The 18,548-nt window shown below is 36.9% G+C and overlaps 1 protein-coding gene across 1 annotated transcript in view; it reads right to left on the reverse strand.

The window, feature by feature from the left end:
• The window catches only part of MDFIC (MyoD family inhibitor domain containing), a 302,611-nt gene extending 295,038 nt beyond the window's left edge, over window positions 1–7,573 (reverse strand). The window contains exon 1 of the mRNA XM_044088698.1: window positions 7,429–7,573. Coding sequence (XP_043944633.1) covers window positions 7,429–7,528 — 100 coding nt within the window. The 5' untranslated portion in view covers window positions 7,529–7,573. The remainder of the gene's footprint in view (window positions 1–7,428) is intronic.
• Window positions 7,574–18,548: the final 10,975 nt, after the last annotated feature.

An 18,548-nucleotide genomic window follows, 5' to 3' on the forward strand; every position in this document is an offset into this window, starting at 1 on the left:
CAGTGATGAAAAAACAAACCATATTAACATCATTTTATACCTTAGTTAATTAAGCAATTAATGAATTTAAAGCAACAGCACCAACATAAAGCTAAAGACCCAGCAATGAATTATAAGTGATCATTAAGGCCAGGGTTAAACAAATCCCCAGCCTAATTATCCACATTTCTTCTTTTTTGTTTAATAGGGCATGCTACCCAAATTTGTTGGACCTATCCCCCCAGATTTTATCAATAACCATAAAGTTGAATCTGGCTGTAGAGTGTGGCAAAGTGTGTTTATATAAAGCACTGGACATTCGCTTATTTCGAATGTCGCTAAAATGTTCGGACATACATATATATAATGGCCTAGATGTTTGTCCTACATAAAAGGAGGAACACAAGCAGGTAGCTAAATATACCAGCCAATCAGTACTGCAATTGGCAAAAAATTGGATATCATAAACTTTGCTGGTATTTTTACTGGAAAATTTTTGGATTTCAGCATATACTGACAAAAGGAACAGTGACCACAGGGGAAGGATCTTATCAGTTTATCACCTGCTAAAGTAAGATGATGTTCTGAATATCCTGTGGAGCTCCCCCCATTTGAAATGACTAAGGTAAGACCCTAACTTGCACCCCCTGCGGTAGGAGAAAGAACACCTTGGTGTCAACACTTTGCACAGGTCCTCATTGGTAAGAGAATGTTCCAATTATTGTGAATGACATCCCTAATGATATTAACATTCCTGCCATAGGTAGTAATACACCTGATGACATTACTCTTAGTTTGTGATTTTTCCTGATAGTCCAGGTGGATTCCTCTATCCTGGTTAGTAGCCCATGTGCTGGTGGATGTAATATCTTTATGTTGATACCCCCTTGCTTGAAATCTGTCTATGAGGTCCCTTTTGTGAATATCATAACTATCCTCCATGGAACAAATACGCTTGATGCATAAAAATTGTGACTTTGGTATGTTTCTGATGATGTGCTGTGGATGAAAGCTAGTGGCTAGTAATAAATTGTTGTATTGCGGGTGTTTGCAAAACACTTGTGAGCTTAATGTATTATCAGTGTTTCTGGTGACTGTGACATCCAAGAAATTAATCTGTTCTGTATGAGTGTTGACCACAAATTCAATGCCCCATTTGTTATCATTGAGGTATTGGATAAACTCTGATAAATATACATGGTCTGACCAACAAATCATCCAGCAATCATCAAGTTATCTTATCCAGATATCTATTTTATCCAGGAAGATTTTGTGAGATCTATCATAGATCAATTGATCCTCAAGGAACCACATAAACAAATCGGCATATATGGAAGTGAAGGATGGTCACATAGCCGTACCCCGCACCTGCCAAAAACATTGGCCTTGAAAGAAGAAAATATTTTTCATTAGAACATGTTCAGCCAAACATATAAGCAGGGTGTTAAATCCTGGGGGGTACAAACCTGCTTTAACCAATCAATAATTCACTGCTTCCAAACCTGCCCAGTGCGATATATTTGTGTATAATGCGGAGACATCCAAAGTACATAACTGCCAATCATCCTCAAGCTGTGAATTAGATATTATTTTTAAGAACTCAGTGGTATCCTGAATTCTAGAATGGATGAGCTTTAATAAAGGCTGTAAATGCTTCGTCAAAAAAGCAGGTATAGGCTCCATGAAGGAGCCAATGCCTGAGACAATGGGTCTGTCAGGTGGTCGCTCCAAATTCTTATGAATTTTAGGCAGTAGATACAAATGTTTTGGTGGGGGTCAGCAACCATGAGATGTTTCTTAACAGATGCACTAATGATGCCCTCATTTACCACCTGTTCAAGAAAGGTGTCTATTTCTTTTCTGAAACCCAAAGTAGGATTTAATGGCATCTACATGTAATATTTGGCATCTCATAGTTGTTTGTAGGCCTCAGACAAATAATAACTGGCATCCATCACCACCACTGCACCACCTTTGTCAGCTGGCACAATAACTAAATTGGTGCTCTTTTTAAGTTTATTGAGGGCCTGTTGTTTGGCTGCTGTTAAATTATGGCTAAGCATTCTGAACTGGTCAGTCTGGAAATGTAATTGTTTGAGCAGAGTGTCTTGAAATATTGAAACATATTTGTTTATAGAGTACAAAATTGGAATGATGGAATCTGAATTCATCAGATCTTTGAGAGTCATCCTGGGAGCCAAAAAAAATTTCAAATTAAGAGTTTTACAAAAACTGAGTACATCTTCAACAATTTTGTCCTCTGTAACAAAAAAAAATACGGGGACATAATTCAATCCTTTATTTAGTAATTGTTGTTCAGCCTCCGTTAATACAACAGATGAAATGTTGTGTACATTATAAAAAACATTCATCGATTTTAGTGCTTGTAGCAATGCTTCCACACTGTCTATGTTTTCTATGTTTTCTACCCCCCGATGTGTGGTGACCCTAAAGGGTATTCCTCTCCTCGATGTTTCTTGGGATTGGGGGACCCCTGAGTAAGACCAAGTTCTGTATCAGTGGTGGAAGATTCCTCTCCTGAAGTACTGCTAGGCCCTTGTTTGGGTTTCGTAAGGATGGACCGGGGTCTTAGGGCTTGGTTGGGGGAATATCTAATGCAAAAAATGTAACATTTTTCGGGGGGCAAAATGGTTTGCCTTTCTCATAATCCCCTAAATCACAGTTAAATGTATGGATTTTTTTGGTCTTCAAATTTTTTTCAAGTGTTAACAAATCATTAGTTAACCTGTGGAGACATGTTTTATAATTGTTTTGCCCTTCATATGGTTTAATTTGTTCACAAATAGCTTGAACTGCTGTAATGTTAGCATCAATCATGCATTTGTAATAAGAAGCCAAAATATTAACAAAGCCCATTGAGGCTTCTTGTTGGGCTCTAGCTAGCCCTTTCCACAGCAAGTCTGTCATCAATAACATCAACAAGTGGCTGTATATGTATTCTCAAACCTCTGGGGGTTATATTTTTGGCCTGGTAGGTTTTGGAGAATGAAACATATTGAGTTTATACTGGGTGCTTAAGAAAAACTTATTATCCATATCAGTGAAAGTCATGGTGATTTCCATAAAAGAAAAGAGCTGTGTGCATGACCAAATGCCAATCATAAACAAGAAAACAAGAAAACAAACAAAATGAATAAGCAATTAATAATAAATAAAAACAGTATATTTTCACACGAAATATGTATGACCTACAGTTACTGTTATAAAACTGCTGAAATATGACTTAGGTGCAGCCTAAATTTTATCTAACGAGTAAACATCATGTCATATTTCTGTAAGACAAACCTATAACATTTTATAGAAGGCCAAGAAAAAGTATAGTTGTGTAGGTAAACTTACCATAACAATAGATAATACAATGATAACTGCTGCAGTAGCCATTGCCTAAGCTCTATGGGTTATATTCTGTTTAGGATATAACAGTCAATCAGCTTTCAAAGCTTAATGGCACCTTTCATGAGCGCAGACTGTTAACCAGCTTATGGAGAAGTGAAAAAAAAAGAGTAGTCTAGAAACCAAGCCCTTCAGAGTTTTCATTCCAATTGAGAAAGACCCCTAAAAAGGTCAGTGCTAAGAAAATGAAAACAACAGTCCTCCCACTGGCAAAAAAAAAAAAAAAAAAAAAACACATAAAAAATAGGGGGATGGTGAGAGGGAGGGCGCGGGTACTGCAGCAATGATCATTCAAACATCTACTGCTATGGTAAGTTTACATCTGTACTATGTTCATTGTATTGATCACTCCTGCGGTAGTCTAAGCTATATGGTTAGATTACCATATCTTAGATTTTTCAGGGAAGAGGAAGAATAAGGGATCAGTAACCCTCAAGAGTGGTCCTAGCAAAGCCTGTCCCAGACCTTGTGAAGGAATCGAACTTGTATTACTTTGTAAAGGTATATATACAGTGAATCAAGTTGTGGCTTCTAGAATACTTCTAGAATCCACCCCTTTACAAAAATCCACAGATGAAGCCATGGCCCTTGCAGATTGAGCCATGACCCTGCAAATAATTCCCCTGTCGTGGTAGGTACAAAGGTACTAACGTGTGACAACTGTTTATATAGCCTGCTTTGAAACAAGTTTTGCTTTTTTTCTTTCCTTCACTAGAAATGAATGATTGCTCAGAATTCCTGATAGATTTAAGTCTGTCAAGAAAGTATCTGAGTTGTCTGTGGGCGTCCAGAGTATGGAGGGTCCTTTCTCTCTCATTTTTTGGTTTAGGAAAAAAAGACAGGGTGGCGGATAGCTCAAAGTAAACTCGAATACCACTTTAGGCATAAAGGAAGGATTAGTTCTTAAGGAAGCCCTATCTTTGTGGAAAATGAGCTACAGCTGCACCACTGTGAGAGCTTGCAAATCAGAAACTCTGCTTGAAGAAGTCAGAGCAATCTTCTTTTCCATGTTATAAACCACAAGTCAACCTGATGAGCTGGTTCAAATGGGGCAAGAGGTAGTTTTTTCAAGACAGAAATTAAGATTACCCAGGTGGAGCTACTTGTTTTCTAGGAGGCCTGATAAGCAATACCCCTTTTAGAAACATTTTCACTTGGGGGGCAGTCCAGGGGAATACATGCTGAAATGGCCAACAAATGTGCCTTTAGGAGGAGTAATACTGGCCAGATGATAATAATTCACACAGATATCTGAGAAACATTGAAACACCAGCCTTAAAACTGTCATTTTTTACCAATTAGAAAATCGTTTCCATTTCGTATTACATTGTTTCTTAGCAGCAGGATTTCTTGCCTCATTTAATACCTGCTACATGTCCTCACAAAAAGGTCCCTAAAATATATTAAGACTCTAATATCCAGGAAGTTAGTCATAGTTGTTTGAATATGGGATGTAGCAAATACTCCCTGTCTTGTTTGATTATGTCCATTCTGTGAGGAAACTTTGATAATTATAACTGGTCATTTCCAAACAAGACGTGAACCTCTATCATCTCGGCCAGAAGTGAGTCACCACAATGACCTTTACAGAGTTCTTCTGAATCTTTAGATTTAACATGGATATTAGTGGAACTGGTTGAAAACCATACAGAAACATTCCTGTCAAAGGAAAATTAAAAGCATCTGTTTTCCAGGCCTTCTAGCATGGAGTCCTTGAGCAACATTTTTGTCAACTGACTGTGGTGATTGGAAGGAAAAAAGATCAATTTGAAGTGCTCTCCACACTTGGATCAATTCCTGTAAGACCCTGGATACAGTTTTCATTTGAAAAGTTCTATCATAGTCCTGCCAAGCTTGTCTGACAAAAACGTTTGCTCTGATGGAATGTAAGATGCCTGCAGAGTGAGACTGTGTTGAAAAACTATAATATGAGGTCTACCATGACTAGTCTGCACACAGAGTAACACCTGCCCCTCCCCCATTTATTGATGTTTCTCATAACTGTGAGATTATCTATAATCATTTATAATGTTCTTGGGGACCATATATGACTGAGATAGTTGAGAGCATTTATGACTGTCAACATCTCTTTTACATTTATGTGTTTTGGTCTCCTTGTAAATTATCCAAAATGAAGTCTGCATTACTATGATCATTGTAGATACCTTTCAGCAGTGATTGTACAATACAATTAAAGGCTTTGCACCTTGTGCTTGTGTGTCAAACCTATGAGTTACTGCCCTTCAAGAAGTTTGACTGCACTAAGTATTTTCTGCTTCTAATGTTGCTGTTTAGGTGTGTGTGTGTGTGTGTGTGTGTGTGTGTGTGTGTGTGTGTGTGTGTGTGTGTGTGTGTGTGTGTGTGTGTGTGTGTGTGTATATGTATATGTATATGTGTGTCCTTCTCTCTCTCTCCCTCTGTCTCTCGCCCTCTCTATACACACACACACACACATATATATATATATATATATATATATATATATATATATATATATATGGTTGTCGGTGTTGTGTGGTTTCGACTATGTCAGGTAGAACCATATATATATATATATATATATATATATCTATATGGGATTGGGATCCAGACACATGCTTGACTAACATATGTCCGAATCACAAAACATTGAACACACATACACGAAAGCGCTTAACATCACAAGTGCTTCCCTCTATGCGTGCCTGTTTTGTAGATTGGACTACAGTGCGGGTAAGGGAAAATTCCCTTTTCCCCACTGTAGTGCAATCTTGGAGTGAGAATAATAAAGTAGGGTGGGTGTGGGGGGTGCAAGGGGGCAAAGCCCCCCTGCAGAAATGTAGATTTCTTTTTTTGAACTACACATAGACGGAAGCACTTGTCAGTGTTAAGCACTTTTGTGTCTGTTTGTTCGATGTTTTGTGATTCGGACATATGCTAGTTGAGCATGTGTCCTAGATCCATATATATGTATTATTCATTTGCCATAGAAACATACACATATAAATATATGAATACACACATATATTATATATACATATATGCTCATCTATTTATTTTATTTAATATTTGTTTACCAGGAAATTCCAACTTGGTAAGAAGCAAATTTTCATCAGAGGCCCAGGGAGAAACACTCCACACACGTCTTTGGAACATGGGAAGAAACCAGAGCACTCAGAAGAAACCCACACAAATGCAGGGAGGACAGGCAGACTACGCACAGAAGGCATTCCAGCCAAAAACCGAACCACAGAACCTCTTGCTGGGAGGCGGCAATGCTACCACTGCACTACTGCACCATCCAAATGCTTAAGCTTAGTATCACACTTTTAAGACTAAAATCTTTAAAATCAAAATCCTAAGACCATAACATCAAATGACCATCCAAGTCTTATCCAAAGTATTTTGAACATGTCCTGCTGAAAAGTCAACTTAAAACATTTTACAAACAGAACTGTAAATGGCACATTCTTATTTTAGTTAATGTATGTCATAAAACGTGTCCCTAATTTGGGTCCAGTACTATTTATACCACTCCATTGCCATTGATAAAGATTTCAGCATTACTGACTTTTTTTTATTTACAATACCAGCTAAGTATGAAAGTAAAGGTCGATGCATTCTTACATTAAAAGCAGGTATTTAATATCCATATCAGTCTTGTTTTGCATTGCGTTCATACTTCTCTACACATAAATTGGAAAAATGTGTTTTTGTTCATGTAAAAGGTTTATTGATAAATGTTTTAAAGGACTGAGTACACTATATTAGCATGGCACTTGGTATAATTATAAAGCAAAAAACTTAAATTTCATGGGAACTTTACATAGAATATAACATAATTACTCTGGAATTCCTGTCTTTAACAACAGATAAATTACAGGAGTTAATCAGTTGCTTGCAGTCTCCATGCTGTGATGATTGTGCGACAGACCTGCTTCATACTTACATCATAATTATAGCTGGTATTTAAATCACATTAAGTAAATATTATTAGGGCCCTCATGGTACAGTTCAAACAAAAGTAACAGCATGGAATTATTTTTGCATACTTACTTCTGATGAGGTCACCGTCAGTGTTTGTGTCCCAGGTATTTTGGTTTGGTGTCCTGGTTTCTGTGCTTTGATTGTTATTTGATGACTGTGGTGTTTTCATTTCAGTGCCATCTCTTTTAGTTTCAATAACTCTGTCACACTGCTCTACAACAGAAAAAAAAATCTTAAGTTACTAAAATACCGATCTCTTTACAGTATTTATAATTAATCATATTTTGGCAAAATATTTTCTGGAGGTCTTGGGTTCAACTCCCACATAAGAGCTAATAGTCTTCATCTCAATTGTATGATTCAAACAGTATTTTTTTCTAGCATGAGTGGTAACTAATTTCAGCTTAGGCTGCTTTATGGGTGTTCATTTTGTCTCAGTAGCTGAAGTAATGCAGAAAGTGATTTAAATATGTTTGATACCTCTTCTGACAAAAGTTTGCAAGCTGTAAAATAATTTAATAATCATCAAGGACAGAATTCACAAAATTCCAGATTACTAGAGGTGAAAAGACAGGATCTTCAGGTAGCTGGCATTAAACCTGAGGTGATACAGTAAAAACATAACAAGGATGGCAAAAAATATGATGATAGCAATAAATACAGGGACAATAACAACAGAAATACTTCAGGTAAAATTTAGTTCACATATCTATATCTATATCTAGGTCCCTTCGGAAGATCAGTGTTTCAGAAATTTAAACTTCATATGGCCAGGACCATTTAATCGTCTTTCCAAAACATCAAAGGTTTATTATGGAGATTGCAATACAGTGGGGACCAGAGAATTTAGCCTTTTCATCAATGTAGTGTGATCTCAGAGTTAGTATACATAATATTCTAGGTGTGTGGTGGACACAGTACCTCCACTTGTGGTGGATAAAGGGAGAGCTTGCTCTTCTACAAAAACATGGATTGCTGTTGTTTATTCCTGATCAGCATTTCAGAAAGTCGCTCATATGGATTTGACTACTTGAATTTCTTAAACCTTGATCTTCTGGGACAGCTCTCTCTCTCTCTCTATCTCTCTCTCTCTGAAAATAAATAAATAAATAAATATATATATATATATATATATATATATATATATATATATATATATATATATATATATAGGGTCTATATTATATCAGTGAATGCTTAACATAGCAAACACTGTACAATCAACTCTAATATCTCGAAACATCAAAATGCCGAACACACGGAACAGCGATTTTTTTCCCCAGGGAAAAAAATTGCTGTTCCGTAAAAAAAAAAAAAACACAACCCCCCCCCCCCCCAGGTAAATATACTAACTTCGAGATCAAACCAAAATAGAGGAAATGGCAAAGTCCTGAAAACGGCCCAGTGATTTTTTTTTTTCCCCTGGGAAAAAAATCATTGTTCTGTGCTTTCAGGATTTCACCATTTTGAGAAAAGAGGGTCAATTAAACAGCGTTTGCTATTTTAAGCATTTGCTGATTTAATAGGGACCCTAGAAATATAGGTACACAACTTTCTGTCAAAAGTGTCCCTTCTTCGATAAGTGAGAAAGCCAGTAAGTAATCAGCTTGTTGAACCTTGCTTTACTGTAGTGCAGTCACGGATTTGATATATCTAATTAGCAGTGGGACTTGCCACCACCCCACTTAAACAATGGTTTAGGGGATTTTTTAATCTTTTGTGGATTGATGATTTTTGTTTCTACCGTTTGAGCTTGATGATTTACGTACCAATATTTCTGCACATTGACAAATTATTATGCTTCCAAATATTATCTATATCTATATATCTATATGTCTGTATATAGTGATAAAGATATAGCTATAGATGTATATATATATATATATATATATATATATATATATATATATATATATATAGATATATAGATAGATATATAGATAGATATATAGATACATATAAGATATACATGGGCATTTGGTTGAAATGCTCAGTGATCAGTATTTGTTTAATTGACAGATGGTTGACAGGTGTGTGAAATCAACAAAACCCCAATATGGGAATATTCCCTTTCCTCGTGGATTGTGCAGGTTTGGAGTGAGTACATATATAAGTAGCAGGGGGCAAGGGGGATGCAGCCCCTAATAAGGGGGTATGCAGTGGGATGATGCCCACATGCAATAAAATTATGTTTTATTTATTTATTTATTTTTAAGAAGACAACTGCAGGAGCTGAGGTTCTTTCTCAGCACTTGCGTGAGGGTTTCAGCATTTTTCAACATTTTACAGTCGATGCTTTGACTATCAACATTTGGGTCTTTTGAGGTATGTATTCCCATATATATGATGTACACAAGTGCAGGGTATTCTTTTTCACTGTTCTATACAGTTTTTTAAATAAATCGAAAGAATACAAAGCTATTCACGAGTGAAATGGGTTGCTTACAATTGACACATTTATTGGACCAAAACTTCAGATGTACAGCAACAGTTGTTGAGATGCATTGAATTTTTATTTATCTTATTGATGCAAGGTAGGTACCTAAACACATTCAGCTGTTTCATAGTAGTCTGAAATGGAATAAAAAAGCAAAAGACACAAGGTAATATAATGGTAAAGTGTAATACTGATGTAATACACAGATATTGAAAAGATGCATGGAATTACAGATGCACATATAAACTAATGTGCAAGTGATTACATGCATGTGAGTGTGTGCTAACATGCATTAGTATATTTATACATGAGCTTGTGTTGTCTAGCAGTTAACAGAAGATTAAGGTTATGGACTGTTAATAAAGAGCTTCATGAAGAAAACATCTATGTGGTTCAGTGCTCTGTCTTGGTAAACAAAAATAAAATTATATATGAGTTTAGATAAGTGTATTTAGAGAGAGAGAGAGAGAGAGAGCGAGGGAGGCAGACAAGAGTGAAAGAGAGACAGAAAGATATATGAGTATATTACATAATATCAACACCTTCTTCTGCCAAATAAAATTTCATTGACCACCTTGCATCGATGGACTGTCTATTAGAAACCCACAAAACCACAGAAAAACAAGTATTTTTAAAGGGGAGCATGTGATGCTCCACTACTAGCCCAGTAATCAAGTAGCCTCAATCCTCACCACTGGCACCGGTGGGAGAAGTTCACTGGGAAGATGACAAGTATACACACACACACACACACACACACACACACACACACACACACACACACAATTTACAGATGAAACTCTCTGCATCAACTGCAATTTCCCTTAACAGCACACAGGGACCACAGCCAGTCCAGGCCTGGTTTCTCACTCTTTCTCCAGATCCACAATAAGACTCCCCAATGGCACAGCTAAGTGACCAAGTTAAGACCTCCAACACTCTCTCTTTTCCACCACTGCTTCATGTCCTTGCCCATGTAGCTGACACACACACTCTTTGACGTTTGTTTTATACAAACACACACACACACACACACACACACACACACACACACACACACACACACACACACACACACACACACACACACACACCTGGGGAAATCTGGCACAGGTTTACTGTCTATGCACCCTTCTGCCTAGACTATAAGGTAGTTACCTCTGCCACCAGTCAACCCCTTATCATGGCCCTTAACAAAGAGTGTCCAATCTCACTGTGTACTATTAATATTAATGCAAATGCTAGTTTGACCAAGAGCAAGGCTATTAGGAGTGGCCCACACAGTGTCACCAAATAAATATGCAAGCACACTCAAAACTTAAATATCTCTACACAGATCAGCCACAATGTAAGGTTTAAATATATTTAATAATAAATAAAAAAATAACAAGATAATACTAAATACATATTCAAAGTGACATCAGAGTTCAACAACACAGGAAATATTTAGAACAACATTGCAGAACAGTCTCAAATAAATAAAGAAAAATATCTAAACTAAGCTTTACTATATTCCTGACTGAATCTAAGAAAATTATACTATCACCTAGGACCTTACTAACAGAGCAAGGCAGATGTGGTGAATGGATCTTCTAGTTGTTGTCAGGTCCAAGAAAAATACATACACTGGGATAACTTGCAGAATGACATACTTTCTTGTTATATGACTGGTAGTTCCCTGGCCAAGCAATCATTGATGGAGCTGGCAGTATTTAGCATCTACCAATAAAAATATACAGAGAAGGGTATCTCCTTAGATCTCTGGCAGATGCTGGAAATCATAAAACAATTGCATTCCTTCATGCTTTCAAGACTAGAAATTACTTCACCCTAAAGACAATACAGAAAGTTTCCTAGTACAGACATTGTGTCTCTTGTTGTATTGAAAACAGAAAGGTGCCATATTTTATGGCCTAGCCATAAAGTAATTTAATTTCAATTATTTTTCTAACGTTAACTGTATTCCAGTTTCCACTCTTAAAATATATAGATATATTTAAACAGCAACAAATATCATGTACATTTCTGTTCTCTTCCAGTAGAACACACTGTGGCTACATTTCAAACAGCACTTTGGAAATAAACATAATGTTGGTATTGAGGCTTTGTTCCATTTTTTAGGTGATTCCCCTATGTCATGTTTTTTGATTGATTTGGTTTTATTTTGTTTAACAAATTTTTTTTTTACTTTTAATGGGGAAGTTTTCCATCAACTGCAAGGAACTGCAATGGGGGCAGCATTCACCCCCATGTATGCCAATTTGGTTATGAGCAAATTTGAGTTTGACAATATATACCGTCATAGTTTTTATGGGTCACAGGTTTTGTTGTATTTAATATTTATAGATGATCTTATTTTTTTATGTAACGGCCCCATGGATATGGCCTCTCAGTTTGTAGATGACTTACAAACAAACACTATGGGCCTACAATCTCATAGCATTCAGTTGGGGATGGAAGTCAAATTTTTGGATATTAAGCTTAATCAACTAAATACTGGGTTATATAATAAATTTGAACAGAGAAATCATCTCCTATATGGAAGCAGTTGTCATCCAGATCATTTAATGTAAGTTTTACCATACAATGATTTTTTAAGAATACATAGACTGTAATATAGATGGAGTATTTAAGAAGGAAATGTTGGAATCAGAAAAAATGTTTCTACATAAAGGTTAAAAGGTTATGATACCAGATTAGTTGTAGAGGCTAAAGCTAAAATAATGGAATTAAGGTGGCCCAATACTCAAATTAATAACAGGGATATGGCTTATCTTAGGCCTGATAATACTTTTAGTTCCTATATAGGCAATGATGGAACACATATTAATGATGTTTTCTTTGCAACTACTTTTAATGTCATCAGTAACAAAGTTGTTAATATGGCACAACAGTTTTGGCCTATGTTATTTAGAGATAAGGAATTGCATTCATTATTGCCCAAAAGGTTACAAATTTCTTATAAGAGGGCAAGAAATTTAGGAGGCATGGTAGTACATAACCATTTTGAATTACCTATTGTGGAAATTAGCAGGAATATGTCAACACCTGCAGGTACTGTGCAATTTGGCAAATGTTCTGTATGTAAAAATGTGGTAAAAGGTCATTTTAAATGTAACACTTGTAGGGTTATATCTGCTTTAAAGTGTAGTTGTAATAAATATTATATTGGTGAAACTAGTAGAAGTTTCAAGGTATGCTTTCAAGAACACCTAAGAGATATAAAAAAATGTTAAAATGGACAGCCCTTTAGGCAGTCAATTTTTTTTATTTTCATGATTCTACCCCTGATTGTATTCAGGGTTGTGGTTTGGAAAAGGTTGAGGTATCTCTGGGTGAACTTGATAGTTTAAATACTAAACTTCGTAAAAAAGAAACGTCATATATTTTAAAGTTAAGACATTGGAACCACTAGGGTTAAACAAGGATTGTGAGTGGAAATATGCAATTTAATTTAATCTAATCAACAGTGGGTGTGTTTTGTTAATTTTATCTGTATATATTGGTCATGTTAATAATGTATTTTTTACTCTCTGAAGGCTGAATAGCCAAGGCACTAAGTAATACATTTTCTGTATATTGGTTGTTATTCGTGGTATTTTCTCTTTGTTTTTCTGTTTGTGGTATCAGCACTTTGGAAATACCCTTTTCAACACACGCGTCTATACAAGCAGTTTGATACACACATGACATACAGTTCTAATAAATTTGCAACACTAGCATCTTGTATAAATCATTTTGATAGTCACCAATGACATATAATTATTTACAAACTTCCAGCTACCTGGCTGTCAGTATCTTGTTTCGTCACTGAGGGCAACATCCCATCCCCTCCCCCATACATCACACTACTTGCAATCAGATCTGAAATCGCACTACAGTGGTGAAAAGGAGATACATCCTTAACCCTGTTACTGTCAAAATACATAAATAAACAAATACATAAATGACAAAACATACAAACCATTAATTCTCTTTAAAAAAAAAAAGCACACTTTCAGATAGGCAGGCAGATCGAGATCTATGCTAATAAATAACAACATATATATAAATACACACTCACATACTATACATACATGTCTATATATATATATATATATATATATATATATATATATATATATATATATATGCATGTTTGTGTACATAAACACATTATATATACGACGCGTACACACACACATATATATATATATATATATATATATATATATATATATATATATATATACATACATATACTGTTATATAGATATACATAGATACACACACATATATATGGTTTACTATCATACAGTTAACATTCACAAGAAAGAACCACGTGAAATGTTGACTAAAAGGTTGAACGCATAATGTTGATAAGGTCAGAATGTCGCAAACACACTTCCGTTTGCGAATTCGACATTTTTCAACATTCGTAGAATCATCCCCCAACACCCCCATCAAAATATATATTCCAGCTCCGAGATCTCACTACAGTGGGGAAAAGGGCAAATTTCCCGATTGCCAATGTACTGCAATCTCTAGTTAAAAGGCTAACCTCATCTTTCATTTGCTGAAATGGGAATCGTCCAATTGAAGGACTGGCAACATGGGACGGCCAACCATTATTCGACAACATGTGGTCGCTGAAACTTCCCTTGGCATTTTAAATGTAAACCCATATATATATATATATATATATATATATATATATATATATATATATATATATATATATATATATATATATGGGTCTACTACCGTAGATCGAAATTACACTATTTCAAAATACGATAGTAGTGTCCCACTAACTCAAAAGTGCACTTCACCGAAAATGCACTTTCATGAATGTCACTAGAATGAACGAAGGGTTAGGGCTTGGGTAATGGATAGTGGATAGCTAGTAGGGCTATCCACTATCCTTAACCTAAGCCTAACCCTAAGGTCTGTGACTGCCGCACCACAGTGCAGGAAATTGTATTTCCTCCACTGAGCAGTAGTTACAGACCTATTTCCTGTACTGTGGTGCAGTAGTCACAGACCTTAGGGTTAGGGCTTGGGTTAAGGATAGTGGATAGCCTTACTAGCAATCCACTATCCTTAACCCAAGCCCTAACCCAAAGGTCCATCACTACTGTACCACAGTGCAGGAAATGTCCTGTTCGACTTAATGACTTTCGCGAAAGTGCAGTTTTGTTCAAGTGCACTTTGACATTAGTGGGACATTACTATCAGCAAAAAAAGAGCCATATTTTACCAAGGAAGTTTTTACAGTACTTCTGAAAGATGGGAGGGAGGGTATAGGCCTGATGGATACAGGAAAGGAGTTGCAGGCCTTAGCAAACTTGTAGAAGTACAGGCAATGCCCAGAAGATTTGCTAGGTTTGTAGACAGACAGAAGCTTTTTGTCACTGGATAGCAATAACTGACTGGGAACATAGTACTGTAGAATGTTTTTCTTTAGAGATGGACTGGCATATGGATGCTGGATAATTTTATAGGTGGTAAGAAGTTGTGTATATGTTAGTTGATGTGGCAGTTCTAACCAATTTAGTCCTTTCAGTGCCATACAATGGTGAGTTCTAAGTTCAAGTTGTAATTTTCGTGACATTTTTTGCTTTAGGGGCTTATTTGCTGAGACACTGGTGTACGTGTTATTATGTGTAGTGGTACCAGTTTTTGTGCTAGGACTAACAAAGGTGCTTGTTCTATTGAAGGCTATGGATGATAAGTGTATTTGCACTGTTCTGATACATAGGCTACATACAGACCTGCTGAATCTAGCCTGGCATTGATACCCTTGACCAGTAAACCAGCCATCTTACATTACGAATGGCTCCCCTGCACCCTTGTGACAGAAGAGTGTGGATTCAGCCATGTTTGAGGTGGGTATTGCTGGAGGAAGGTTCATTGTGTGTTTTTCAATTGGTAAATTATCTTAAAAGTGTCTTAATTTCACCTGTATTTAAGCTTCGCATTTATGCATTACATCACACCATAGAACAGGTTAGGGGCACACTCTACAGACATAAGCATTTTGAAACTCATGTTTTCCCTAGACATCTGTCAGTGGAACCCTCCCAAGATTCCCTACTGCACTCTCTGTGCAATGAGCAGTGTTGCCACACTTATCATCCATAGCCTTCAATAGAACAAGCACCTTTGTTAGTCCTAGCACAAAAACTGGTCAAGCTAGCCCAATCTCTTCCCTAAAAGTACATACAGTGAAAACCTTCTATAATGGATGGGCAGTTTCCCATCATTTCACCAGCCAGCCTTTTTGACATGGGCATCCTGAGGCAATGTAATAATCGCCTCATGTATACTGACAACCACTTACTCCTAAAACAAACACCCTATGTGAGAAGTGTAATTACACTATGAAATTGGAATCAGTTCACTCATAGAACAACAAACCAGACATCAAACAGGTTGTCAGCACACACACACACTTCACGTCTCACACAAAATGAGGTCACAGCACATAAACACACACACACAGAGGTACTCACTAGAAGCCTACCTAAAAATCAGAGCCCTCCCAAACATAAACCACTTGCACACACTGTTATGGAAATAGAAACCACTACACATAATAACACGTACACCAGTGTCTCAGCAAATAAGCCCCTAAAGCAAAAAATGTCTTGGTCATAGGTGACTCAGTACTGAGACACACAGATGCCCCCCTCACCAGGCTGGAAAAGGAGAATGTCATGGTCATCTGCCTGTCAGGTGCCAGGATCCATAATGTCACACATGCAGTCAAGTCACTCAACAACAAGCACCATTATAACTCTGTCATAGTCCATGTGGGGGTGAATGACTTCAGATGTACCACTTAGGACTATATGAAGAGAGTCATGACTGAACTCTTAGATTCCGTGTCCTAGGCAGGTATGACTCTATCCATAAGCAGCGTTATACCTTCACCCAGGATGATTCCACAATATAAATAAAAAAAATGATTGACTTCAACAATTGACTTAGCTTGTGGTTACAGTCCAAGGGGATCCAGTATTTGTCAGCCTGGGAGACATGGTAGACAGGCTACACTGCTTTGCCAGAGATGGTCTGTACCTGTCTCCTCTAGGCTTTCAGATGCTGGCAAAGCCACCCCCCCCCCCGCAGGTAGTAATGATCATGTTTCTTTAATCCCTGTTTTCAAACAGAGAGACAACAAATTGAAGTGTGCTTCTCTTAGATTTTATCTGCATATAGGATTTAAATAAAGTTTTATAAGCAATGCTTCTTTTGTAAATAAAAGTAAGAACGTATTTTTTCAAGATTTTAGAATATACTGCACTTACGTTTTCGACTTGCATATTTTTTTTACTTGTATATTGGTTTATTTTGATGAATTTTTGTTGGTGGTGCTTTAAACACCAAATTTTTACTACTTCTAGGGACAGGGCTGTTACTAAATGACAGTAACACTTAACAATGTGACTACAAAGACTATCAATGATTCTCCCGACCCTTTCCCCTTTAAGCTCAAGGGATTACCAAGCTGACTTAAAGGTTTAAATAGAATAGGGCCTTGATTTTACAACATTATACAGGCTCCAAAAGTGTAGAAAGAATTGTTAATCAATATTTGTCTATCCTTACATGTGATATATACATTAAAAATATTGTTGGTATAGAACCAATGTTTATTTACAAAAGAGCTAAGAGCATTAAAAATATTCTTAAAAGATCAAAGCTGTCCAGGGCCAGGTTACGAAATGGGACCACAAAATGTGGTACTTGCAACTAGTGCAAGTACATCCTTGTATACAATAACGTTAAACAATTCCTTGAATAGTGCTGCTCATGTTGCAAAAGGTAGCTGCAACACTAGAGGAGTGGCCTTCCTTGCTCTGTGTGCTGGGTGTTCGGCGTTTTATGTTGGAAATCAGAAAATTTAAGAAATTAATATTTGAACCACAAAAGGAGGGGGAGTATCAATATTCATCAAAGATACCCACAGCTCCAAGTTGGTGGCACAGCACGAAGCATCAGAGATTATCCATGTGCAACTAACAGTGGGTAAAACTGCCTTTCAGTTTATAGCCTGCTACAGACCACCCTCCCAAACCCAGGAACCCCACTCAGCCTTCCTAAGAACACTGGAAAATATGAAGGTCTCTCCAAACACCATTATATTGGGCGACTTCAACTACCCAAACATAGACTGGGAGCATTATTCTAGCTCCAACACCCTAGCCCAAAGGTTCCTAGAATTTATAAACTCAAATGCTATGGAACAACTTGTTACCACTCCCACAAGAGGGGAAAACATATTGGACCTGATCATCACCAATATGGGAGCTCTATACTCCAGACCAGAAGTGTATCCCTCACTGGTAAGATCAGACCATAAACTAATCTCACTGGATATTCACATCCCGACCCCACCCCCTGCCCAGAAAACCACAGTGAAAAACTTCTCAAAATCAAATTTCACACTTCTCAAAACCGAGGTGGAATCCTTCAAAGCCCCTGGGCCTGTGGAAAATATGGCCCAGACTGCAGAATCATTTATAAACACATTCTATGAACACCTTCAGGAATGCATGGATCATGCAATCCCAAATAAAACCAAGACCCAATCCTCCAAAGGCAGGCGTCCTGTCTGGTGGACCTCAGCCATAAACAAACTATACACTAGAAGGAGGAATCTACTACATGATAGAGCAAAATCCCAAAAAGGGAAGGCATCTCTGATCAGTACTAGCAAAAAACTATGGGCACTCATTAAATCGTCTAAGGCCAGCTTTGAGAGAAA

This window comes from Protopterus annectens, chromosome 11.part0 (genome assembly GCF_019279795.1).
Source record: "Protopterus annectens isolate FY-2018-M chromosome 11.part0, PAN1.0, whole genome shotgun sequence".
NCBI classification, from domain to species: Eukaryota; Metazoa; Chordata; order Ceratodontiformes; family Protopteridae; genus Protopterus; species Protopterus annectens.